Source organism: Erinaceus europaeus, chromosome 12 (assembly GCF_950295315.1).
Source record: "Erinaceus europaeus chromosome 12, mEriEur2.1, whole genome shotgun sequence".
NCBI lineage: Eukaryota > Metazoa > Chordata > Mammalia > Eulipotyphla > Erinaceidae > Erinaceus > Erinaceus europaeus.
In genome coordinates, this window is record NC_080173.1 from 48,206,542 (window position 1) to 48,230,275 (window position 23,734).

Consider the following 23,734-nt stretch of genomic DNA (forward strand, 5'->3'; position numbering starts at 1 on the left):
GACAGGCAGATAAATAATGCTGTAATAGGGGCTTAGATAATCTGACTAGTGGCAGAAAAGATTGCTGGGAGAATAAGGGTCTTTATATTAAGAATGACTCCTGTCCTATCTAAAATTTTGATAGTCATTCCACAGTCCTGTTACCTAGTTTCCAGATCTTCTCTGTATCTGGCTACGCATCACAGCTGGAAAATAAAAATTAAGCCTTTGTTCTATTTCCGGTTTGCTATGTCTTTCATTTCCTAGTTCCTCTGGATGTTTCTCTACCCTTTTACCCTTGCATATCTCCTCTCTTGCACCACACTAGCATATTTTAAATGTTCAAGAGCATGTGTTGTCTAAGAGGATATTGTAGTTTGAATACCAATCAATGGAACTTTCTTTGACTCAGTTCATAGATTCTTTTCCAAACAAGAAATAATCGAATCTTCTTTCTTTGTCCAGATCTTGTGCATCAAATCTGAGAACAACAGGCTGGTCGTGCAAACAGATAATGCCAAACTGGCTGCAGATGACTTCAGGGGCAAGTGAGTCGAGTTTGAACTGGCAAGAGAGGAGCAAAATATCTATTTTGACTTTTCTTCTGTGATACAGTTGGAATCAGAGATGTAACTGACAAAAATCCCAAACCTACACTTACAACAGGAGCAGACAAAGGCATTAAGGCCAGAATCTTGATTCCTCTAACAGCCGTTTAGATTCTATACTTTATAATGTGATTTAAAATAGATGGGGCACTAGATTCGCTATAAGAGGAGCCTGATGAGGCAAGGAAATGATGGCGCCTCTTTGTGGGGATGTTAGCGTCCAGAGAACTAATGTGAGCTACTGGAAGTCATGTGGCTATTGAGTGGTAGAACTGGACCTAGTTCCCACATTTCCTATGGGGCTCTGCTATTCTCAGTTAGGTTGTATTTCTTTCTCCTCTCTATTTTTCTCTCTCTTTCCCTTTCCTTCTCTCCTACCTTCTTTCCTTTCTTGATAAAGAAAGAGAGGTAGATAGATAGATAGATAGATAGAGAGAGAGGATAATGCCAAAGCTTCCTTCAATGTGATGGGGGCCAGGTTTGCACCTAGATCTAGCACATGACAATGCTGAACATTATCCAAGTGAGCCATTTCTCCAGCTCAGAGCATATTTCTACCCTGCAACTCAGCCAAACTGGGAGCATTAGCAGTTCAATTCATGTGGTTCCTATGACTATGTTCCTTTGCCTTTTGCCAAGAATCCTTCCTGCATCATGCAAGCATGCTTGGACAACTGTACTGTAACAATTCACAGCTAGAACAATAAATAAAATACAATATATATAACAATAATAAAATCATGATGTGTACATTGGATAATTCACTAATAATTTGAGACAGAAATGCTTCATAGCCAGTAGTTCAAGCATGTGAGGTCAAGGGCTTAAACCATTTGAGGAGGTCTGACCTGGGAGCAGGAAGGATCATTACATTCTATGGTCTCTCTTCAGGAGTTTGTGGCAATCTTATTCTGCTAGAACTCTTAAGTCCTAGGGGCTGGATGGTGGTGTATTCAATTGAGGTATATATTACCATACTCAATTGAATACACCACAAGCCCTCTAGTACCTACCTGTGTGGGAACCTCATGAACAGTGAAGCAGTGTTCTCTTAGATGTCTCTCTTTCTCTCCCCCTATCTTCCCCTTCCACTTCAGTTTCTCTCTGTCTCTATCCAATAAATGAATAAATAAATACATAAAAAGAAATTCACTTTCTTCCTACTATTTGGGCAGCTTGTTTTCCAACCAGAGTTTCCAAGTCTTTCTAAGTAGGAGGCTTGGAGGAGGAGGTCTATAGCGCTTGGACTTTTGCCTGGTTGCTCTGCCACCTTCCTGTTTGCCATCAGTTCCCAAAAGGCAGGAGCTGGCTGTGTGTCCATCCAAGTATCCTCAGCACTGGCCATTCCGCCTGCACAAGAAATGCTCCCTCACAACTCACTGTGGAGGGAAGACCAGTGGGTTTCCACTGTAGGTTGTGTCCTGAGGTCCCTCTGCTCTCTGGTCTTTACTTCTATCCCTCAATCATAAAGGTATCAGACAGAGCATTCATTGCACCAGATAGTGGAGGCTGATGTCTGCGGCCTGCGCTGGGCACTGGATGACCTCACACTGGCCAAGTGTGACCTGGAAGCCCAGTTAGAGTCCTCGAAGGAGGAGCTGCTCTGTCTCAAGAAGAACCATGAGCAGGTGTGTGGCTTTTTGTGTGAGATGTGGAGTTTTTTTTTATAGGTGAATTCGGGCTCTTTTTTTTTGGTGGTGGTGGGGGATATGAGGCTTTTTCTCCTATTTGGTTTGGAAACACTGCAGTCCCCAACTTGGGGTTGAGTTTTGGGAGTCGGAAAGTGGGCTGTGTTTTTCATTCAGAGGATACCATTCTTCATCCAGAGCATCTAGAAATTTCTGGATGGTGCAGGTAGTCTCTCATCCTCAGAGGAGGACAGGGGTGCTGTGGGGAGGCCAGGATATGGGGAGGGTCCCCAGGATGGGATATTCTCCTTCAATGTCCACAGGAAGTCCATACTCTGAGATGTCAACTGGGGGACAAGCTGCGGATTGAGCTGGACACTGAGCCCACTCTGGACCTGAACAGGGTGCTGGCGAACATGCGGTGCCAGTATGAGGCCGTGGTGGAGACCAACCGCCATGATGTGGAGCAGTGGTTCCAGGCTCAGGTGAGGGGGGCTACTGTGTGTGGGTGGAGTATGTGGGGGTCTTGGTTCCATGTGTGTGGAGGCTGAGCATGTATCTGTGCACCTGTGCTTTAGTCTGAAGGCATCAGCCTGCAGGCCATGTCCTGCTCTGAGGAGCTGCAGTGCTGCCAGTCAGAGATCTTGGAGCTGAGACGCACAGTGAACGCCCTGGAGGTGGAGCTTGAAGCTCAGCACACACTGGTGAGTGTGCTGCATGCAAGAAGTCCAGCATGGCAACTGCTTGACAGGTCTCAGGCTCAGCAGTCCTCACTGAAATACAGAGCAGGACCCATCTTATCCCTGGATGGCCCTGCCTTTGAGGGAACTTTCTTAGTCACAGATATTGAGGGAATGAATATTAACCAGCCAAAGAACATATGCAACTTATTCTAAGGTCTACCAGAAAGAGCAATAGCTAGGTGATAGTTTTTCCAGCTGGAGATGGCTAGTAGTACCTAGATTGTTCTTTCTGTCTGGCCATGTTTTGTTTTGTCAAGGCCTGACTGAAGAGGCAGAGGGCAGGGACCTATACTTTCTAATCTGCTTCTCCCCCTTTCTTGGGGGACCCCAGAAAGACTGCCTGCAGAACTCCTTGTGCGAGGCTGAGGAACGCTTTGGCACTGAGCTGGCCCAGATGCAGAGCCTGATCAGCACTGTAGAGGAGCAGCTGTCTGAGATCCGGGCTGACCTGGAGCGGCAGAACCAGGAGTACCAGGTGCTGCTGGACGTGAAGGCCCGTCTGGAGTGTGAGATTGCCACGTACCGGAACCTTCTGGAGAGCGAGGATTGCAAGTATGTGTTCTTGGTGTTTGTGTCAGTGTCATGTGCAAAGCAGAGATCTTTAGAAATATCTAGGAGGAGGGGCTAACATCAAAGACTCCATGCTTAGAGACAAACTCGCTACCCAGTTAGCCTGGTGAACTCTTTAGACTTCAAAGCAAGTTTTTCAGCTCATGCTATCTGCAACTGCCAATCACATTATGCTTCCAGATGTTAGTCACTTCCACAGGGGACTACAGCACTGCAGTTAGGTTTTTGTTAAGTTCACTCTGGAAGAAATATCCTAGTAGCTAGAATTCTTCATCTTTAATGTTTAAGAATGTTGCTAAGGTATATACAACTGTGACTTCCTTTTAGCTTCTCATTAGCACTATGATAAAGCTAAGATGGATAATATAACCCTTCAAGGATTGGGACTACACTTTAAGAAAGTGACTGGGAACTGACCTGTTCTTGCTCAGGCTCTTCCTGCCACATCCCAGCTCCTCTGTGGACTCTCAGCTAGTAACATCCCCCTTTAAAAGTCTTGAGTGAAAAACTAAGGCCTACTACCTTTCTCTTTGCTTTTTTAATTTTAATACAGCACTCAGGAATGAACTCAGGACTTTGATTTTATGATACCACTGAGTGACCTCTTGGATCTAATAATAATCAATTTTATAAAAACTTAGTGTAGCTAGTAAAGGGTGATGGGGTGGAGGGACGACAGTGCAGCATGACTCCATCATCCATGGACTTCCCCTGGCATTGTTCCTGGTACTCTCAAGTGGTGTGGGGACTTAAACCCATTCCTTATGCTTGTGGTCTACTGGGTGAGCCATCTCCCAGCCTCTGCCCTTCCAGCTGTAAAGTATTGATGTACTTTTGTCTTTCATGTAATACTCACATCATTTTCTTACACTTCTCTCCACAGGTTGCCCTGCAACCCATGTGCTACCCCAGCATCCATCACCCCTTGCCCAGCCCCTGTAGTCTGTATGCCCTGTGCCCCCTGCATTTCTGGGCCTGCTCGAGCCTCATGTGCATCCTGCCCAACATCTCGATGTTGATGAGAAATGTTTGTTGCCCCTCGACTTCCCTCTCTAGGTTATACTTTCTCAGCCAGCTTAGCAGAGGCTTAAGCCTGGCAACCCTTCTCTGTTGGTGGACTTCCCAGCCTCTTCACACAGACTGGGTTTCTGGATTTGTGCTTTCTCTCTTTAGGATATCTTGAATGCCATTTTTTTCCTCTTCCCTTGCCTCCTGGTTTCTCTGAGATGTGCCAGCAAACTTGTTTTTATTTTGCTAATAAACCTCACTTGCATAGCATAGGAGTCCAATGCTTGTTGGCCTCAGTTTCTCCTTCCCAAGTTGAGAATGTTGCTGGGAGTTCCTTGAACCGGCTGTTCTTATAGAAGCAAGACTTGTGGCTTACTCCCCAGAAGGTTCTGGGAGATGGAAGATTCAGCAAGGACTGTGGTTAAAATGGAACTTCAGCAAACTCACAGATAAGAGACACCAGCTGGAGAACCAGATTCTCAGAGCTTTCAAAATACAGACATGAAATATACTCACTGTCCCTTATCTGCATGGTGCTGTCTGGTCCTCATGCAAAGGAACAGCTCAGGTCAGAGGTTCTTCCTGATCCTATAGAACACTTACAGCTAAGTATAGATAGTAAGAGCCAGACACCATGCTGGGTCTCTGTGACATGCTAATACACTGACCCATAAAAACCCTACAAAGAAGGAACAGCTATTGCTATTTTCAGCAGGTGACTGACTGTAGACTCCCAGTTTCTTTGAACTCAATTCAAAGCCCCGCCTTCACAAACTTTGAAGGGGAAAACAATTAAACATGAGGAAATGCTGGGTGGAGGTTCTAAAAGTGTGGTCTTTCAACCAGCTTATTGGCACCACCTAGGAACTTGTTGGCAATGTCTATTCTTGGGTCCCACCCCAGACTTCCTGAATGAGAAGTTTGGTTTATATGGTTACCCATAGGATTCTATGCATATTCATGGTAGAGAACCACGGGTTTGAAGTTGTTATTTGAGGAGTGAGTCCCTGCTTGGTTGGATTCTTGGCAAGGGGGACTAGATTTATTCTTTTGATAGATCCCAATGGGCAAGAAATCCCTCATTCCATTGGGATAGTGTTCTTTCTCTGTACATTATGGAGCTCTGATGGTGATTATTGAACCTGCTAGACTCTCAGTGTAGGAGAGTAATCAAACTGATCCACTCAATTTCCCCTCCACAGTCCTTCTGGCAGCTGCTTGGTATGGAACTTGCAGGCACAAGAACCAGAAATGACAAATTTAGTTGAAGATAACCTATCTATAGACAGTAGTCAGAGCTGGTCAGTGATGAGAAACAGTGAGCTCCCCATCACTGGAGGCGTTCAAGTAGGGCCTTGACAGCCATCTGATGGCAGTGTTGAGAAGTTTACTCAGGTACCTGATGGCACTGGATAAAATGGTTGTAGAGAATCTCCTAGTTCCTGCGTCTGTGACTCACTACTTTATAGGTTTTGTTCATCAGTGAAACCACAAGTATTAAAGTAGAGGAGCCCACAAGCCCACTCTAGCTACTGGTTCTTGTCTTTACTCTCTGCTTCGTAAACTCTCTGAATCAGTCACTTGCTGAGGAGTTTACAAAGTCCAGCTGATGGTTGTTAACTCTGGCCTGTCCTGATGCAGGAGTGGTCATATTTACAAGTCTCAAGAGTGAAGATAACTTAAGGCAGGACCTGGATATTGGGTTTTGGGTTGCTCTCAAGCCCTGCATCCTATCTGCTGGTCACTCTATGTAGACAGAACTGATCCCCTTGGGAGGCCTCATAATTTTCATTTTAGGGAGCTTAGGAAAGGTCAGAGACCTTCATACCTTCCCTTCCCTCCCCTCCCCTCCCCTCCCCCTCCTTCTCTTCTTTCCCTTCCCTTCCCTTCCCTTCCCTTCCCTTCCCTTCCCTTCCCTTCCCTTCCCTTCCCTTCCCTTCCCTTCCCTTCTCTTTTCTTCCCTTCCCTTCCCTTCCTTTCCTTTCCCTCCCCTTCCCTCTCCTCTACCTTGGCTCTACTCTTTCCCCCCAAAGTGGTAGAGGTGTGTGGGCACAAGCAATACATCCCTGAGGCACTTACCTAAGAGCTGTCCACCCCCCCCCAAAAAAGGGCTCAATCTCAATTAGTCTTAATTTAGCACCTGGCCCAAAACACCTTTACTACCTCCTTTGCACTTAAATAGCTCCTTTCATCCGAGTTCAAAGCTGCCTCACAAAATTAACCCTTATATTGTTGCACCATGTTAGAGTAGGCAAGCACTGTTCTTCCCTTTTAAGGAGAGAGAGAGGTGAGTCATTCATCTCTGGAGAATATTTCTAGTGACATGAGTCAATGGGGCCCCAGGGTGATTGACCTGTACTTCTAAAGTTCACATCCAAGCCCTGATTGTTATTTGTAATTAAAATATTAGCGTGGATGAGACTTTGTTTGTGTGTGCGTGTGCATGTATGAAGTGGTTTGGGTACCTGGGAAGAAATGCTAGGTGGGTGCTTCAGAAGGTGTGAAGAGCCTGCCTGAAGCCATAGTCATTCACTAGGGCCATCACTACCACATTTGTCCTTTTCACCATCACCACCACCATCAATTCTTTGCACTTATCTTCATTGTCATTGACGTTCACATTCATCAAACTGTTACTATGAGACAGGAATGACATGTTATAGATATGACATGATACATATATTCACTTAATCCTTACAAAAATCCAACCAAGTCAATGCTACTGTTGTCTCCATTTTGCATACGAGGTAGTAAGACTAAGAGAGGTTAAGTAACATGCTCAAGGTCACACAGCTACTAGGTTGTGAAGCTATGATTCAGCTCCAGACAGTCGGCCTCTAGCAACTGTGATTTTTTTTTAAATTGCCACCAGGGTTATTGCTGGGGCTCAGCACCAGCACTACAAACCCACTGGTCCCAGTGGCCTTTTATTTGATAGGACAGAGAGGAATTGAGAGGGGTTGAGGTAGAGAGGGAGAGAGAGCTTCAATGCTCATGAAGTGACTCCTCTTGCAGGTGGGGAGTGAGGGGTGGGTCTGAATGTGCATGGTAATATGTGCACTTAGCCAGGTGTACCACCACCTGGTCTCCAAAAACAGGATTAAAGAAATGTTAATTTGATCTAAAAGACACCTTAAAGTACCTAATGAAATAGTTTCTACTTAGACGTAGATACCCTCCTCCCCAACTTCCTATTACATTTCCCTCTGTTACTCCAAAGCTAACCTTATCAAAATAAGGACTGCAAAAGTTGAATAAGGGCAAGAAATGGCCATGCTTTAATGATGACTCATTAGTCATTATCAAGCCACCCCATCAGCTGGGGCCCTAGTTGGAGAGTCCTGGGATTCCTACACAGACATGATGGGCCTCAACCTAGATTAGATCTGTCTCTCCATTGTCATTGGTCATCTCCATCAGGAACAATATAATGGACCCCTTTGAGGGGCCCCATAGGATATTTCCCTTAATGTGGGTCAACAATGGTAGAAATTGTTCCATCCTCCGAAGGTAGACTGGATAACATACTCTACCTACCACCTGAGGAAGATGGGTCCTGAAATTGGTGTAACCTGGAATGTTCCTCCTTGTGACAACAGAATGTGAGCTCAAACCTACAGGGATGCAGAGGTTACACAGGCTCCTATGCTGAATATGTGCCCCAGATCAAATCGATGGGGTTTACAGTTAATAATATTTATATACTTTCCCCATATTTGGGGGCTACTCTCTTCCCTGATCCAGCTTTCTAGCCCCTTTTCCAGCCATGACATCATCTTCCCAGACAATAACTTGGGTCCACCTGCATAACAGATGTCAGGCTCAGGCAAAAAACTAGTGAAGTCATGGGCCCCTTGGAATATACCTAAAACAGACCTACTAGCTATTTCCAAAATGGAGACCTCAAATCTTCATCTGCAACATTCCAGCCTTTAGGTTCATGATTAGTCAACAATTTGTTTGGCTTTATATGTTAACTCTTTTTTCAGCCACCAGGTTCCAGATGTTACCACGATGCCAGCTGGATGTCCCTGGGCAGAGGACCCCACCACTATGTCCTGGAGCCTCGCTTCCACAGAGCTCTGCCCCAGTAGGAAAAGAGAGGGAGTATGGATCAACCTGCCAATGCCCATGCTCAGTGGGGAAGCAATTACAGAAGCCAGACCTTCTACCTTCTGCACCCCACAATGACCCTGGGCCCATAATCCCATGGGGTTAAAGAATAAGAAAGCTATCAGGGGAGGGGATGGGATACAGAGTTCTGATCAAGGGAAAGATGTGGAATTGCATTACTCTTATCCTATGGTCTTATCAGTGTTTCCATTTTATAAATAAAAATTAAAAAAAAGAAAAATGTTAATTAACTATTAGTTATTTAAAATTGATTTACAAAATTATGAGGTAAGGGGTACAATTCCACACTATCCTCATCACCAGAGTTCTGCGTTCCTATTCTCTCCCCCATTAGAAATTGCAGTAGTTCTCCCGAAGTCACAGATACAGGTTTATTATGGAAAATAGATGAACATAGGGTGCATACTCTCCTGATAGACCCTATGCGGATATTTTAACCTATGCACCTGGTAGAGAATTGCCTTCCCGTGATAGCCTAAGACTGCATTTCCTTTGTGTTTACTCTTCTGGCTATTAAGACAGCAGCTGTGATTGTCACCCCTCCTCCCCTCCACATTCCTAAACTAATGGGCCTGAGACAAAAGATTACAAGGGAGTAATCCAGCTATCTCAAGATTGATACAAGCCAGGCACTGGTTCTCCCCTTTCTTTACCCACACCACAGATAAGGAAAATGTATAGCAATTACTCAAAAGATTGCCTTGTCTGTTTCTGCCTACTTTGTAATAGTGAAACAAACCTGCCCCCTCCACCCCTTTGGCTAGGGGGACCACAATAAAACTGTGCTTTTCGAAGGTGTGGGGAGAACTTCCCTGGAGTGATCTGTTGTCTCCTATACACCAGTGTAATAAAACTCTCTTTCACCAAGAACTGGCTCTAGTCTTGTGCTTTGGGGATCATTTCTGTAACAGGTTGATTATTATTTCTATAGCTATCTATATTTAAATATATTTTCCCATTTTTTTTCCCTATGGCCTTGCCTGCTCTTCTTTTTTGGTTATACTTATACTTATTGCTACTTCTGTATGTCCTTGCTTTTTTTCCTCTTCTCAGTCCAGATCTTGATGGAATTGGAAATCAGAGCCCTCTGGTCATCTTCCCCTAGCATTTCTCCCCCTGTGATTTTTTTTTTTTTTTTCTGACCAGAGCTCTGTTCATCTCTGGCTTGTGGTGCCAAGGATTGAATCTGAGATCTCTAGTGCTTCAGGCATGAAAGTCTCTTGTGCTACCAAATGATTTTTATCTCCCCAGTCCTAGCAAGTGTGCTTTACAGAAACAAATCTTAGTGCTTCGGCAAGATGGCTGGAGCAAAAATCACACATGTGTTTTGATTCTGTTCCCTTGAAGGAAACCATAGGTACCATTTCTGAGAATTTATGCTACAATGTGCAGTGTAAGGGAAAGAGAACTAGCAGTATTCTGAAAATAGCTTTAGGGCCCTGGCAAGTTTAATGACTCTGAGAAACAACTGAGAGTTAACTGACTGCCACTACAAAGATCACTTTGTCTATGGAGGAAGAGGAAAAGAGAAATGATCAGAACTCCTTACATATGTCCATTGTTTCACCATTTGCAAAGCACTTTTCTGCATGATTTAATTTGAGAGTCTCCTCCCTCACTACCCCAACAAAACAACTTAAGAGGGGGTGGAACAGAGTTCACAATCTGTTTTGCATCAAGAAAAAATTATGGTGAAAGGTTAATGATGCCCCTAAGAATCAACAGTTGTTTTCACTCAAACTCATCTTCTTGATCCAACACCCTTCCCCAGCAGCCTACCACCAAAGGACTTTGCTGGAGGAACATTTGGATGGAACTTCACACTCAAGACAGTCAGTTCCTCAAATAGCTGAGGTGGCTAGAAATGACTTAGAAAAGCAGGTCCAAGGTTCTAGGAATCTCTCCAAGAACTACAGTCCAAGTGAGTTCTCCTATCCTCCAATGTCCTCTCCCTGCAGTCACCTTGCTCTGGTCTTTTGCCACCTCTTGACTGCCTCAGATGAGGCTTCTCCTTTATGCTCACTTTTATGCCCAAATCTCATTTGCTTCTCTTCCTCCTTCCTGGTTCCAAGACTTCCTAAACCTGTGTCTTAGTCACTTACTCTGGCCTCCAAAGCCAAGATACCTCTAACCCCAGGAGTTCTCCCCAAGCCTGAGCATGTCAGAAGGCAGTTGGCAAGTTGCAATTGCTCAAGGGCTCACCAGCAGGTTCATATCTGATCTCTCCACTTATCTTATTTGTTTTCCAATTTCTCATTCACTTGCTTGATTCAGCAAAGCCTCGCTTCCTTCTTTAGTCCTTCATCTCCATGCCCACAATCCTATGGGGATGCCACTGGAACCAGGAAATGGCAATTCACTGCCACTACCCAGTGGTCTACAAAGCAATAAGAACCAAATACCAAAGAAATGATTTACCAGGCCTGAATGAAGAACACATTAATAAAGGGATTAGGAGACTCATTAGACTTGAATCTTACCAGTGAGTCACCTAGAGAGTAAAGTCACCAATGTATGTCTCCTTGTGGATGCAGGTAAATACCCTAAAATACCCTGGTCTCTCCTGTCCTGGATTAGGGCCATGGATGGGGTTCAAGTGGCCTGATGTGAGTTTGGGGCAGGAATAGATTTGGGAAGAAATGGGGAGGGGAGGAAAGAAACTGCTTGAAGGTGAATGGTCCAGTTACATTACCTTATGTTAGTGCTACCTGCAGTAATATTTGTTCATCATGACAGCAGTCTGGAGGGTAGGGGAGTATCACCTCCTTCCCACTCCATTTACACCTTTCTCCCACTCTCAGCCCTATGCTGGGCACTTGGTAAATAATCAACAAATGACCTCTGCCCTTCATTCTATAAGTGCAGTTTTCTGCTCATAGCAAATACAAACATATTTCCAGAGTCCAGCTCACTCTGATCCTCTTTTTTTATGTTCATTTCACCATTTACAAAATACTTTTATATGTGTTATTCAGTTTGAGTCTCTCCTCCCACCGATAAAACAAGCATAAGAGAGGCAGAACAGGCTTCACTATCTTTGCTCAAAGAAAGACAGCCCTCCACTGAAACTAAGATTCTTCACTTTAACTTAGGGTCAAACTTTGTATGGAGAGGCACATCAAACATGGGTGTTGGATCAAATTGAGTTAAAGAGATACAATGGTTTTGATAGTTTCTCAGCTTCCCAATTTCACTTTGAATAAATAGAATTTCTATTTCATTTAAGAAATCCAGAAACATGAAGCCTGTTCCTAACCTGTTTGAGTCCATGGGGCCATAACAACCCAACAGTCCATTTCGCCCACTCATTCTAGAAGCAGATCCACTTGAATCTATTTACGTTTTGAAAATACTGCAAAGTCTAAAATGACAAAGTACAGCTGTGTTATGTGTACTCACCCACTATTCATCTGCTGTCATTGTCCTGAATTTTTCCCCACTTCACCTGCAGGGCAGTCAGCAGGGGACAAGAAATTCCAGGTGTAAGTGGCAGGAAGCAGGATGCTCTGATCTCTCTTGCATCTTCTGTGTGGCTGCCTACTGGCAGAGATCCGAAGCCAGATCTCCTTGTTTCCTTTCTTCTCTCCACACTCCTTACCCAGTCAGGAGTAGGAAGCCTTGCCCTCTTTAACTTCGGTCTGTCTGAGTATAGATGGCAGTGCATTTCTCAGCCACAAGCGAGTCTCAGTCTGGGTATTTGTGGTAATACACTGATCTGGACACCTTGGAATAATGCTGTTTCCCACAGAGACCTTAGAAGATCCTTTCTGAGTCATGTCCATTTAATCTCACAGAATACTCCATGGGGTGGCTGCTTTTGGGGCATCAGTTCAGGTTGCCTTTGCTGCTCCTCAGCTTTGCATTCTTCTCCAGGCTCCTTTATTTGAAGATGGATTCACTTCACCTGACAGATTGGTCATTGTTGTGTGTTTCTGAGGATTTTTTCCCCCAGGTTTCTTCCTTGTCTTTTCATTATGTTCTAATGTCTCATCAAACACACTTCTCCCAGTTTACTTCTCTCTCCATTTCCTCCATCTCTTTGCATTGCATGCAAATTTTGTATTTGGTTTTCTGGTTAAGCCAATTCTGAAATAGTCTTATGCCTAGAACCTGAACATTCTCCTTCGATGATAGCTTCCGTGAGGTTACATGGACTAATCAGTAGATAAGAACCCAGAAAACGCCACTGGCATTGAATTTGCTCCAGGGAACTCTTTGGGTTGGGAGGAAGGCAGAACAGAGCACATAGCTCCTTGCTGGAAAGCTGCTGCCTTGGAGAAGGCTGATGAGAGTTGGGTAGCAGGAGGCCTGTGCTGGTCCATAAATGCTCATTGGTTTGATCCATGGGCCCTTTCATTTGTCTAAGTCCAGGTGAAGTGAGAAAGAAGCTTCCTACTGACTGACTCCTACTTCTTCTTTTGCAGCCTCAGCCTTGGGAGCCACTTGCCCCTCCCTCTTTAATTGCTTTGGAGGGAAACAAAGAAATTTGGTTTTTATGGCAAATCAGGGGCTTCTTTGTAGTGTGGTGAGACTTTTCATCTGGATGGCATTATAATGAGCAGTGATAATGGCCTTGGAGAGGGTAGGTAAAGGACCATTAATCACCAATGCAAGCGGAGTGCCATGAAAGCTAGATGGGGAGCAGGACTCCAATAAGTTGTCAATAAAACAGCAACTCTGGCTGGCAGCCAAAGCCACAGTGGAGGTGGGCATGCTGCCACCGAGATGAAGTTAATAACTGTGAGTGTCTCTAATTAAGCAAATTTTATCTATTCAGCACTTTGGTCACCCCTTTCTCAGACCTTTTGGTGCCTCCCACCACCTCCCAAATCAACCTCTAATGATTCCATGCTTCAAATGACTGGAATTCCAAATGGTTGCAAAATCACCTGCCTATGCTGCATGTAGCATTTCCTTTCCTGGTATCCATGTCCCTGGGTCCAATTAAACAGCCACAGAGGCCTTTCTTGGTATCTTTGGAATTTTGGTCTTTAAAATATGTTGCACATAATTCAGTAATACTAGGGGAGGGTGGGAAGCCCAGGGAAGAATATAGTGCATCTTCCTGACTTGTCAATGTCATATTGAGACTTGAACAAAATGTTAGAAAGTTTGACTGGAATGCTTGAAATGACATTTTATTAATGGACATGTGTATATTATGGAATCTAAGGTCAATTCACATGAAGTTTTCTTTTCTCTTTAATTTTAGTATCACTTTATTGAGGGGAACGTTCACTACCTGGATTGTTGTTGTCACAAAACTAAATTCCCATATTTCCCCTAAGTAGGTGCCAGTACATCTCACCCTCCACCAGATCATCATCCTGTTCCACCATTGGGGCCTAGACCCCCAGCAGTTGTAAGATTAAGCATCAAATGTCTAATGCCTCATGTTTGAGGAGGTACTTTTGGGTAATCTCCTGACTTTCCTGAATACTCACTCTCTCTGTTCTGATATTATGGGGATCTCAGTGGAAAACTCAGACAAGTACCATGTTCTTCTCTCTTATACCTCCTTCCAGATATTGCTCCTAGGTAGTTTATGTGCATTAGATAGACCTTTCATCTTGTATTCAGCCACTTTCAACCTAATCTTTACCTGTCTTCCTCTAGAATTGATTTTATTCTCAAACTAATTATCAAAGTCTCTACCTCAAAAATATCTATGATTTTTCTAATCTTTTTTTATTCTCTTCTTTTTTTGGTGGAAATAGAGATTCACAAATTTCATGACTCCCAGACTTTTCATTCTTTTTGATATATATCATTGAGCCCTACATCTACACCTATAGCTACATATTGATATCAATATAGAGACAGAGAAAGATGCCAAAGCACTGAAGCTTCCTTTGATGCTGTGGCATCTTCCACTGGTGCTAGGGCTCCAGTCTAGGCTACCCATGTTAAGGCATATACCCCAATGGAGACCTATATACTAGCCTTATACTATCTTTGAGGTTACCACATAATAAGATGTCCTTCATTCTCAGTCATGGCCCTTATCCACTGCTAGTCTTCTAAGACTTGGGAAGCTACATCATGGAAAGATCTGCCTCTCAAAACACGTATAAAAAAACAATCCACAGGTACTGCAACTTCTTTCTTGACTCAACTCTAGTTCCTTCCTAGAAAGGCTAGGTGGACCAGGACAGGGGGCTGAGTATACGTTTACAGGATCACTTGGCACAAAAGGATGCCACTGGATGAACCAACTCCCAATTAACAAGGAAAGACATTTGGGTTAGACCATGTGGCCTCTTTGAAGGTCTACCACAAAACTCTGGTTTCATGGGAGGACAGCCTGAAGAGGAATGCTGACTTAGTATGAAACCCAAGTAAAGAATTTTATGGGACAAGGGAATCTTCTGAGATAGGCAAATAACAGACTGTACGGAAGTGCATTTGAACACCAGTGAAGTAAAAAGAAAAATAAAGATATTACGGACTATGTCCACACCCTTCACAGAAGTGGTATAAGTGCTCTTCAGAGGCAAGAGACTGAGAGCTCCGTGATTCAGAGAACCTGGGCTCTGTCTTCAGCAGGTGACTTGTTCTCTCCTAGCATCATGCCTTACGGCTTTTGCCTGCCCAACCTGAGCTGCCGCTCCAGCTATGCCACCCGGCCCTGTGTGGCCCCTAGCTGCCACAGTGGCACCCTGCCTGGGGCCTGCAACATCCCTGCCAATGTGGGCAACTGCAGCTGGCTCTGTGAGGGCTCCTTCAATGGCAACGAGAAGGAGACCATGCAGTTCCTGAATGACCGGCTGGCCAGTTACCTGGAGAAGGTGCGCCAGCTGTAGCGGGACAACATGGAGCTGGAGAGGAATATCCAGGAGCGAAGCCAACAGCAGGAGCCCTATGTGTGTCCCAACTACCAGTCCTATTTCAGGACCATCGAGGAGCTGCAGCAGAAGGTGGGGATGCTTGCAGTCATTTCTAAGCAAGGAAAGGGGTGATTTGCTATGATTCTCAAGTTGGTGTACAACTGTGTTTTTTGTTTCTATGTGTTATTTTTCACTTTCCTAGTTTGCCTTCAAATGATCTTTTAATCCATTTTAAATAAGTGGATGGTTTCATATTCAGTTTCAGTCCTCACTAAGCAATCTCTCATTCTCCAGATGTTGTGCACCAAATCTGAGAATTCCAGGCTGGTGGTGCAGATTGACAATGCCAAGCTGGCTGCAGATGACTTCAGAACCAAGTGAGTTATTCAGGATTCTCACTGGGGCTTACTCCTTTTGCTCAATCTCTTGCTAAATAAAAGGGATTGCCATAGCTTTGTTGAACTAAGAGTTTGATATATTGATTGTAAAGAATTGAGGGGGAATCAGGTAAAAAAAAAATCACAAAAACAGATGAGCCCTGGATGGGTTGGGAGGTAACTCAGCGGGTTAAGTGCACATGTTGCAAAGCACAAGGACCAGCATAAGGATCCTGGTTTGAGCCCCCAGCTCCCCACCTTCAGGGCGTCACTTTGCAAGCAGTGAAGCAGGTCTGTAGGTGTCTATCTTTCTCTCCCCTTCTCTGTTTTCCCCTCCTCTCTCTATTTCTCTCTGTTCTATCCAACAAAAATGACGTCAATAACAACAATAATAATAACCACAAAAACTATAAAAACAACAAGGGAAAAAAAAGGGAAAAAATAGCCTCTAGGAGCAGTGGATTCTGAGCCCAGCAATAAACCTCGAGGCAAAAAAAAAAAAAAGCTCATAAATCAATGTACTTATTTTCAGATCAATATTGGGTTGTGACTAAACCTCTGGAATATTTTATCTCCTGGGAACTTTTATCTCCCACTGTACCATTGCAGAAAGTGGGGGATATAAGGTGAATGGGTTATATGAGTCTCTGAAGCCTGTTTGTTACTGCTCTGCCAGATATGAAACAGAGTTGGGCCTGCGGCAGCTGGTGGAGTCAGACATAAATAGCCTGCACAGGATCCTGGATGAGCTGACCCTGTGCAAGTCTGACCTGGAGGCCCAGGTGGAGTCCCTGAAGGAGGAGCTGCTATACCTTAAGAGCAATCATAAGCAGGTAAGCTCCGAGATGAGGAAATGTCTTAGACTCAGGCTGGCCATGACTTTAGTGGTTTAGAGTGACAGAAATAGGAATATAAAACCAAGCGTGACTTTATACTTTTCCTTTATAAATACCAAAACTTTGCTGTTCAAGAAAAAAAAATTGAGAGGTGGTATTCATGTAAGTTCTTGGGTAAGACGTATCTTACATTCACAATGGCCACAGTCACTGGAGGTTCCTGGTAAACTGCCACTGGATTGTTCCAGATTGCTGGGTTGTGGAGCTAGTAATAGTGTTGTCCTCACCATACTGGGAAAAATCATTTCTCTCCACACCCTACAGATGGGAGGACGGCCTCTCACGCTGCTTCTCTACAGATGGGAGGACAGCCTCTCGCTGCTTTCCTACAGATGGGAGGACAGCTTTTTGCTGTTTTGTGGGAGCGACCCACTCTCCCCTTCCAAATTTGCGAGGAGGATCCAATCCCCTACAGCAGGGCCTGAGATGTCTCCCAGGACCCTGGACCCGGAGCCTCCCAGTGTGTCCACCTTTGACTCCAAGGGTCTCTCTCTACAGATAGACCCGTCTCCTGAAGGCTCAGTGAGGCTGCGTTCCTTTAGTGAGATGGGGATCCCGGACGAGCCCCCAAATGTTGTGCCCAGAGGTTCGAGTCCCGATCTCACACAAGGAAGACCAGCATCACATGCAATAGCAAGAGCCTTTATTATCAAGCTTAAGCTTGGGCCGCCGACACCCTTCCACACAAGGGGAGAGTCTGCTGCCGGAGACCCCACAACATTGTTGCTCCCGGCTTTTTATAGTACACAGAACAAGAGTGGTTGGTTTCAGTTTAATGGCTTTAACGGCTGTAACAGCTGTAATGGCTGTAACAAGGAACTGTTGGTTTCAATGTAAAAGTCTCTAACAAGTAACAGTTGGTTTCAGTGTAACAGTCTCTAAGAAGTAACAGTTTCTAGTCTCCACATTCTAATCTCCACAGTAATAGCATTGTCCTCACCATACTGGGAAAAATCATTTCTTTCCACACCAAAGGCCAAAAAAGTCAGACCAGATGAAGCTGAGTCTCAACTTTTTTTTTTTTTTTTTTTTTTTTACCAGGGTGAAAGGTGGCCAGGGGACCGTTTCTTTCTCTTGGGAAGGACCATGATATGACCTTACTGGTGACAAGAATTGTCTGACATACAGTTTGAATATTTACAGCCAACTCTTTTTCTTGTAAACTCATAGGCACCCAGTCTGTAAATTGGGAAAACTGGGCACTAGCACATCCTTCAGTGGCTTCTGAGCTTATTCCTGAGATTCTCATTGAATGTGAGTGCCATAACACAAACATGATAATGAACTGGAACACTAAAGTGCAGACCATTGCCTTTGGTTGACACAGGAGCTACTCTGAGAGTTTCTTTCCTGAGGATGTAGACTAACAAGGCTTCAGTAAGAAGTGCCATTCCTTAGAGCTCTTTCTCACTGAGGATGGTCACTTTTGTGTGATTTGCATCCCAGGAAGTGAACACCCTGCGCAACCAGATTGGAGACCGCCTCAATGTGGAGGTGGACGCTGCCCCCACTGTTGACCTGAACCGCATGCTCAATGACACCAGGAGTCAGTATGAGGCCCTGGTGGAGACCAACCACAGGGATGTGGAGGAGTGGTTCACCACCCAGGTGGGCATCTCGACATAGGGACACTCAGCATCCAAGGCCCTGAGGGGCCAGTGAGGCAGGGTCTGAGCCTGTCTTGTCTTGTCTGGTGTTTTAGATTGAGGAGTTGAACAAGCAGGTGGTGTCCAGCTCTGAGCAGTTACAGAGCAACCAGGCAGAGATCATCGAGCTGAGACGCACAGTCAACGCCCTGGAGATTGAGCTGCAGGCCCAGCACAACCTGGTGGGTGCTGGGGGCCTCCTGATGAGACCTGAGCAGCTGGGGAGTGGGAGTGAGTGGGCTGCCCTTAGGGGTCACCCTCTCCCCAGGTCTTGGAGAATGTGATGTCTTTGGAGAAGCCCAGTGAGAGGCAGCTGTGACTGTTGTTTCTGTCCCCCCACAGAGAGACTCTCTGGAGAACACGCTGACAGAGACCGAGGCCCGCTACAGCTCGCAGCTGTCCCAGGTGCAGGGCATGATCACCAACATGGAGTCCCAGCTGGCTGAGATCAGGAGTGACCTGGAGCGGCAGAACCAGGAGTACCAGGTGCTGCTGGATGTGTGTGCCCGGCTGGAGTGTGAGATCAACACATACCAGGGTCTACTGGAGAGTGAGGACTGCAAGTGAGTACCTGCAGGTTGTGGGTTTTAGATCATGAGCACAGATCTTGGAAAGAAAAAATGCCTTCCTACTAGGCATGCTCACACAGAGCCTGGTAAACACAATATGGGCACCCTTAAAAGCAAGATAGCAAGAAATATTTGCTGTATACACTGAGATTGTACTGGCTGCTCTTTGTATTCTACTGCAATAGTATTGATATGAGATCAAAAGTATGCCTTGCATTTCATAGAATCATGTTGTGGAGAGGCACTTTCCATACAGTAACTCACTCACTTGACCATGCAGTTGCCGTCACTGGGCAAGATGGATCGTCTTCTCTGCATTACACAGGGAAAGAACTAGGACTTGGAGAAGTCAAGTGACTTGTCTGAGGACTCAGCTAGAATGTATATTGTCAAGGTTCAGAGTGTCTATAGCATCTTTGACACCAGCAGAGAGGGACACAATCAGCAATTTGACAGTGACCTTTGTTGCAGGTGAGCCTTTGGGCTTTTCTGTTAAAAGTCTGACCAAATCCCAGTAGGCATGCCAATCTTCTTTATATTACAGGCCTCCTTCAATTCACCTTTCTATAATCCTTTTCTCCCCAGGCTTCCTTGTAACCCCTGCACCACAACCAATGCAAGTGGCAAGTCCATGGGGTCCTGTATCTCCAGTGCCTGTACTCCCTGTGCTGCATCTGTGCCTGGCACACCCAGCTTCCCCCGGCCCCACTACGGATCCTGTAACTCCTTTGTGCGCTAGAGCCCAGGGCTGCTAGAGGAGAAGGGAGGCCAGAGTTTCAGTTCTTCCACCTGGCCCTGGTTCCTTCTACATAATGGGTCTGAAAACACGGTGTGCCTGGTTGGGGCTGCCTCTATGAGGTAGCTAGGAATGTCATCCAGCCTGCCATGGACCATTCTCTGTCCACCCTTTCTTACTTCACTATAGTTGCTCCTACTTTGCTTGCTCAGAGAACCCTTCCCAGTGCCAGCGGCACTCTCTTGGAACCTCTTAATAAACCTGGCAGAACAGACACCTTTCTCATTTGTATTCATTTGTTTCTCCACGCCCATCACTTGAGCACTCTATAAAAAGCCACTTGAAAGTCAGGCCATATAAACGTCTGACTCTTAGAAATAGGAACCCTTTTATGCCCGGAAGGCAGATGCCTGACTGGACAAGGCAGGCTGGTGAGGGATGTCCAGGTAGCTGCAGGACTGTGCCTGATCTCCTCTTGGCCATTCCCAGACTTTCCTCTCTTGACCTAGTCATCTCCTGAAACTAATGTGCCCATATATGAGTTGAGGAGGCATGAACTAGGAACTAGAATAGATGCCATCTTTTGCCTTTCCCCTAAAATTGATAGAGGTATTTGGGCACAAGCCCAAATGTGTTTAGGCACACTTAGGCCCAGTGCTGTATAGCCTAGGATGTTGGTGTTCTTGGCAGCCTTAGACTCTGGCATTCTTTCAATGATGAGATCCTCTGGCTTGAGTGCTGTGCTCAGGACTTCTTTTCCCAGAGCAAGGATGTTTATGGGCCTGGCTTTTAGTTACTTCCTTCCAGTGTCCAGTCCTGGACTTAAAAGACCCATTAGCTCTTTATCTGATACTTCATCTTTCTGTGGTACTGTTGAGAACCTACCCTATGCAGATTCTGGATGACTGAAGAGGGGAGGGACACATAAAGACAAAGACAACTACTAGGTGGTTTCATTCATATATTGAATACAGAGAGTTGAAACACATGAACTTCGAACTTGAAAAAAATAGAGCAGCCAAACCGTCTTTAAGACTTTGTGAGTGTGAGGGTACAGCATAATGCTTATGTAAAGAGACTTCATGCCTGAGGCTCTCAAGTCCCAGGTTCAATCCCCCACACCATAAGCCGGAGCTGAGCAGTGCTCTGGTAAAAAAAACCATAAAAATAAAAGACTTTGTGACAGCTATGATGATTATCACAGGTGTGTGTGTGTGTGTGTGTGTGTGTGTGTGTGTGGTGGGGAAGGGGAAAATGAAACTTTGGTGGTGGGTGTGGTGTGGAATTACACCCCTGTAATCTTATAATCTTGCACACCATTATTAAGTCACAAATAAAAGTTAAAAAAAAGACAAAGCCCTGTCTGTAGGTTATTTTCATCTTGCTAAAAGGGACATAGTTAATCTCCAAGTAGGGAACATATATATTTAGTTCTAGAAAACAATCACATTGTGATATAACCATCTCTGGAAATTTTTCATCACCTCAAGTCCTGAAACTCTCCAGTCCTCCCTTAGAACATTCCTGTTCCAACCCCTGGCCCAACCATAGTCCCTGGTACCTTCTATTCTACCTTTGTTCAGATGAACTTGGCAATTCTAGATTAAATCATACAAATGGAGTCATAAAATAATTGTCCTCTTGTATCTGGGTTACTTCATTTTGTACAGTATCTTTAGGGTTCACCCATGTTGTGATATGTATCCGAATTTTGTCCATTTTACTAAAGTAAACTACACAAGGGTAACCAGGCAACCAGTAAATGAGAGAAGATATTTGCATATTGCACATACATCAGACAAACTGATATCAAACATCTATACAAAATTGGTAGAGATCTATAAAAGAAGCAAAAGTAACCCAACAAAAAGGTGGGCCAAGTAACTAAACAGTTTTCTAAAGAAGAGATACACATGGCTCACAGACACGTGAAGAAATGCTTCACTTCACTATCATTAGAGAAATGCGAATCAAAACTACACCGAGATACCATCTCACACCTGGGAGAATGGCTTACATCAACACACCAGGAAATGACAGGTGTTGGAGAGGTTGTGGAGAGCAGGGAACTCTGCTTCACTGCTGGTAAGAATGGAAACTGGCACAGCCCCATTGGAAGACTGTATGGAGAGCCCTTAACAAATAAAAATGGAAGTACCTTTTGATCTGTCAATACCACTGTTGGGCATTTATCCAGTAAACACTCAATACTAATTAGAAGGGACAATTGCACTCCTGTGTTCATAGCTGCATTATTCACAGTAGCCAGAGAGTGGAAGCAGCCTCGCTGCTCATCGTCAGATGATTGACTAAAGAAGTTATGGGATATATACTCCATGGAATATTACTTTGCTAACAAAAAAGATCTTGTGTCCTTTGGGATCAAATGTATGGAACTGGAGGTGATTATGCTAAGCAAAATAAGTAAAGAGATGAAAGACAATTACCAAATGATTTCACTGATATGTAGAATCAAGAGATCTGATTTACATGAACTTGCAAAAAAAAAAAAATCCAAACAAAACAGACCCAAACAAACTGTAAGGCTTGGAAGAACTATGATGGTTATCCTTGGGAGGTTGGAAGGTGGGAATATAGAACTTGGGTGGTAGTGTGGTGTGGAACTATACATTGTATTTTATAGTCTTATAACAAACTTAGTAACAAATAAAAACTAAAAAAAGAATTTTGTTTATTTTAAATAAAGACAAAATTATATTCCTTTGAATGTAAAAAAATTTATCCACTTATCTGTTGTTAGATTTTTTTGGTTTGTTTATAATTTTTGGCTATTGTAACTAATAATGTAGCTATGGGTATTAGCATATATGTATTTGCTCAAGTTCTTGTTTTCAGATTTTTTTGGTAACTTGATCTGGAGTTGATAGATTTATAATTTATAATTTGTACATTATAATTTATACATTTATAATTTTTCAGTACTACACACTATTTTCCACAGTGATTATATTTTTTATCATTCTCATTAACTTTACACAGAGTATCCACCTTTATCCACCTCCTTAACACTTGTTATTTTCTGTTATTAATTATTATTATTTACCAGTACTCATTCTAATGGGTGTGAAGTGGTATCTTTTTGGGTTTAGATTTACATTTCCATAACGATTAGTGCTGGTGAGTACATTTTCATGTGCTTATTAACTATTTGTATATCTTCCTTGGAGAAATGCCTGGGATTCTTTACTTGTGTTTAAATTTTGATTTGGTAGTGAGAAATAAACCCATTATTTTATACATGTACTCTCTGCTGTTGAGCCACTTCCCTGATCGAATATTTATTTGCTATTTTAATGAGAGAAAAGGAGAGACAGACAGAGAAAGAGAAAGATACCATTCTACCATGCATGGAACTACATCTACTTCTGTCCTTGGACTTCTCATAAAGTGCTAGGGTTCAAACCCAGGGCCTCATGTGTGGACACTCTACCTGCTGAGTGACCTTCTTAGTCACTTGTCTATTTCTTTAAAACTGGATTTTTGTTGTGTTGAGTTGTAGGAGCTCTTTATGAATTTTGGATATTAATCTCATAGCAGATAAACAACTTGCAAATATTTTCTTCTGTTCTGTAGGTTGCCTTTTTCACTTTTTTCATCAATATCTTTGGATATACAAAATTAAAAAAAATTTTATGAGGTTTATCTTCCCTACTTTTTCATTTGTTATCTATGCTTTTGGTGGCATGGTCAAGAAATCACTGAAATAGAGGAAAATCCTGAACTGAGACAACATTTTTTTTGATCTATAACTTCTTCTATGTTTCTTTCTACTAAAAAAACTACTTGTGTGTGTGTGTGTATGTGTGTGTGTGTGTGTGTGTGTGTGTGTGTGAGAGAGAGAGAGAGAGAGAGAGAGAGAGAGAGAGGGAGAGAGAGAGAGAAAGAGAATCGCTCTAGCACATGTGGTGTTAGGAATCAAACTCAGGACCTCTACTTGCAAGTCCTAAGCAGCACCCACTACACTACTTCCTGGATCCAGTCTGTTTCTTAAA

The 23,734-nt window shown here is 43.9% G+C and overlaps 2 protein-coding genes and 1 long non-coding RNA gene across 7 annotated transcripts in view; 2 read left to right on the top strand and 1 right to left on the bottom strand.

The window, feature by feature from the left end:
* LOC103124755 (keratin, type I cuticular Ha8-like) overlaps positions 1-9,540 on the top strand; it is a 43,103-nt gene extending 33,563 nt beyond the window's left edge. The window contains exons 2-7 of one of the 4 annotated variants that reach the window (XM_060203511.1): positions 445-527; positions 2,059-2,215; positions 2,539-2,700; positions 2,794-2,919; positions 3,290-3,510; positions 8,526-9,540. In XM_060203511.1, the coding sequence (XP_060059494.1) occupies positions 445-527; positions 2,059-2,215; positions 2,539-2,700; positions 2,794-2,919; positions 3,290-3,510; positions 8,526-8,727 (951 nt within the window). In that variant the 3' untranslated portion in view covers positions 8,728-9,540. Of the gene's footprint in view, positions 1-444; positions 528-2,058; positions 2,216-2,538; positions 2,701-2,793; positions 2,920-3,289; positions 3,511-4,411; positions 6,370-8,525 lie in introns of those variants that run through there. The other 3 variants (XM_007535506.2, XM_060203512.1, XM_060203513.1) reach the window with 3 other exon arrangements.
* The window catches only part of LOC132541926 (uncharacterized), a 75,641-nt gene extending 62,447 nt beyond the window's left edge, over positions 1-13,194 (bottom strand). The window contains exon 1 of one of the 2 annotated variants that reach the window (XR_009553038.1): positions 12,070-13,194. This is a non-coding gene — a long non-coding RNA (uncharacterized LOC132541926). The remainder of the gene's footprint in view (positions 1-12,069) is intronic. The other variant, XR_009553037.1, reaches the window with a different exon arrangement.
* A 2,071-nt stretch (positions 13,195-15,265) lies between these two features.
* LOC103124748 (keratin, type I cuticular Ha1-like) lies at positions 15,266-19,995 on the top strand. Its single transcript, XM_060203517.1, has 7 exons — positions 15,266-15,587; positions 15,792-15,874; positions 16,551-16,707; positions 18,217-18,378; positions 18,473-18,598; positions 18,759-18,979; positions 19,571-19,995. Exons 1-7 carry the CDS (start codon positions 15,483-15,485, stop codon positions 19,722-19,724), a joined length of 1,008 nt encoding a protein of 335 aa, XP_060059500.1. The 5' UTR covers positions 15,266-15,482; the 3' UTR covers positions 19,725-19,995.
* Positions 19,996-23,734: the final 3,739 nt, after the last annotated feature.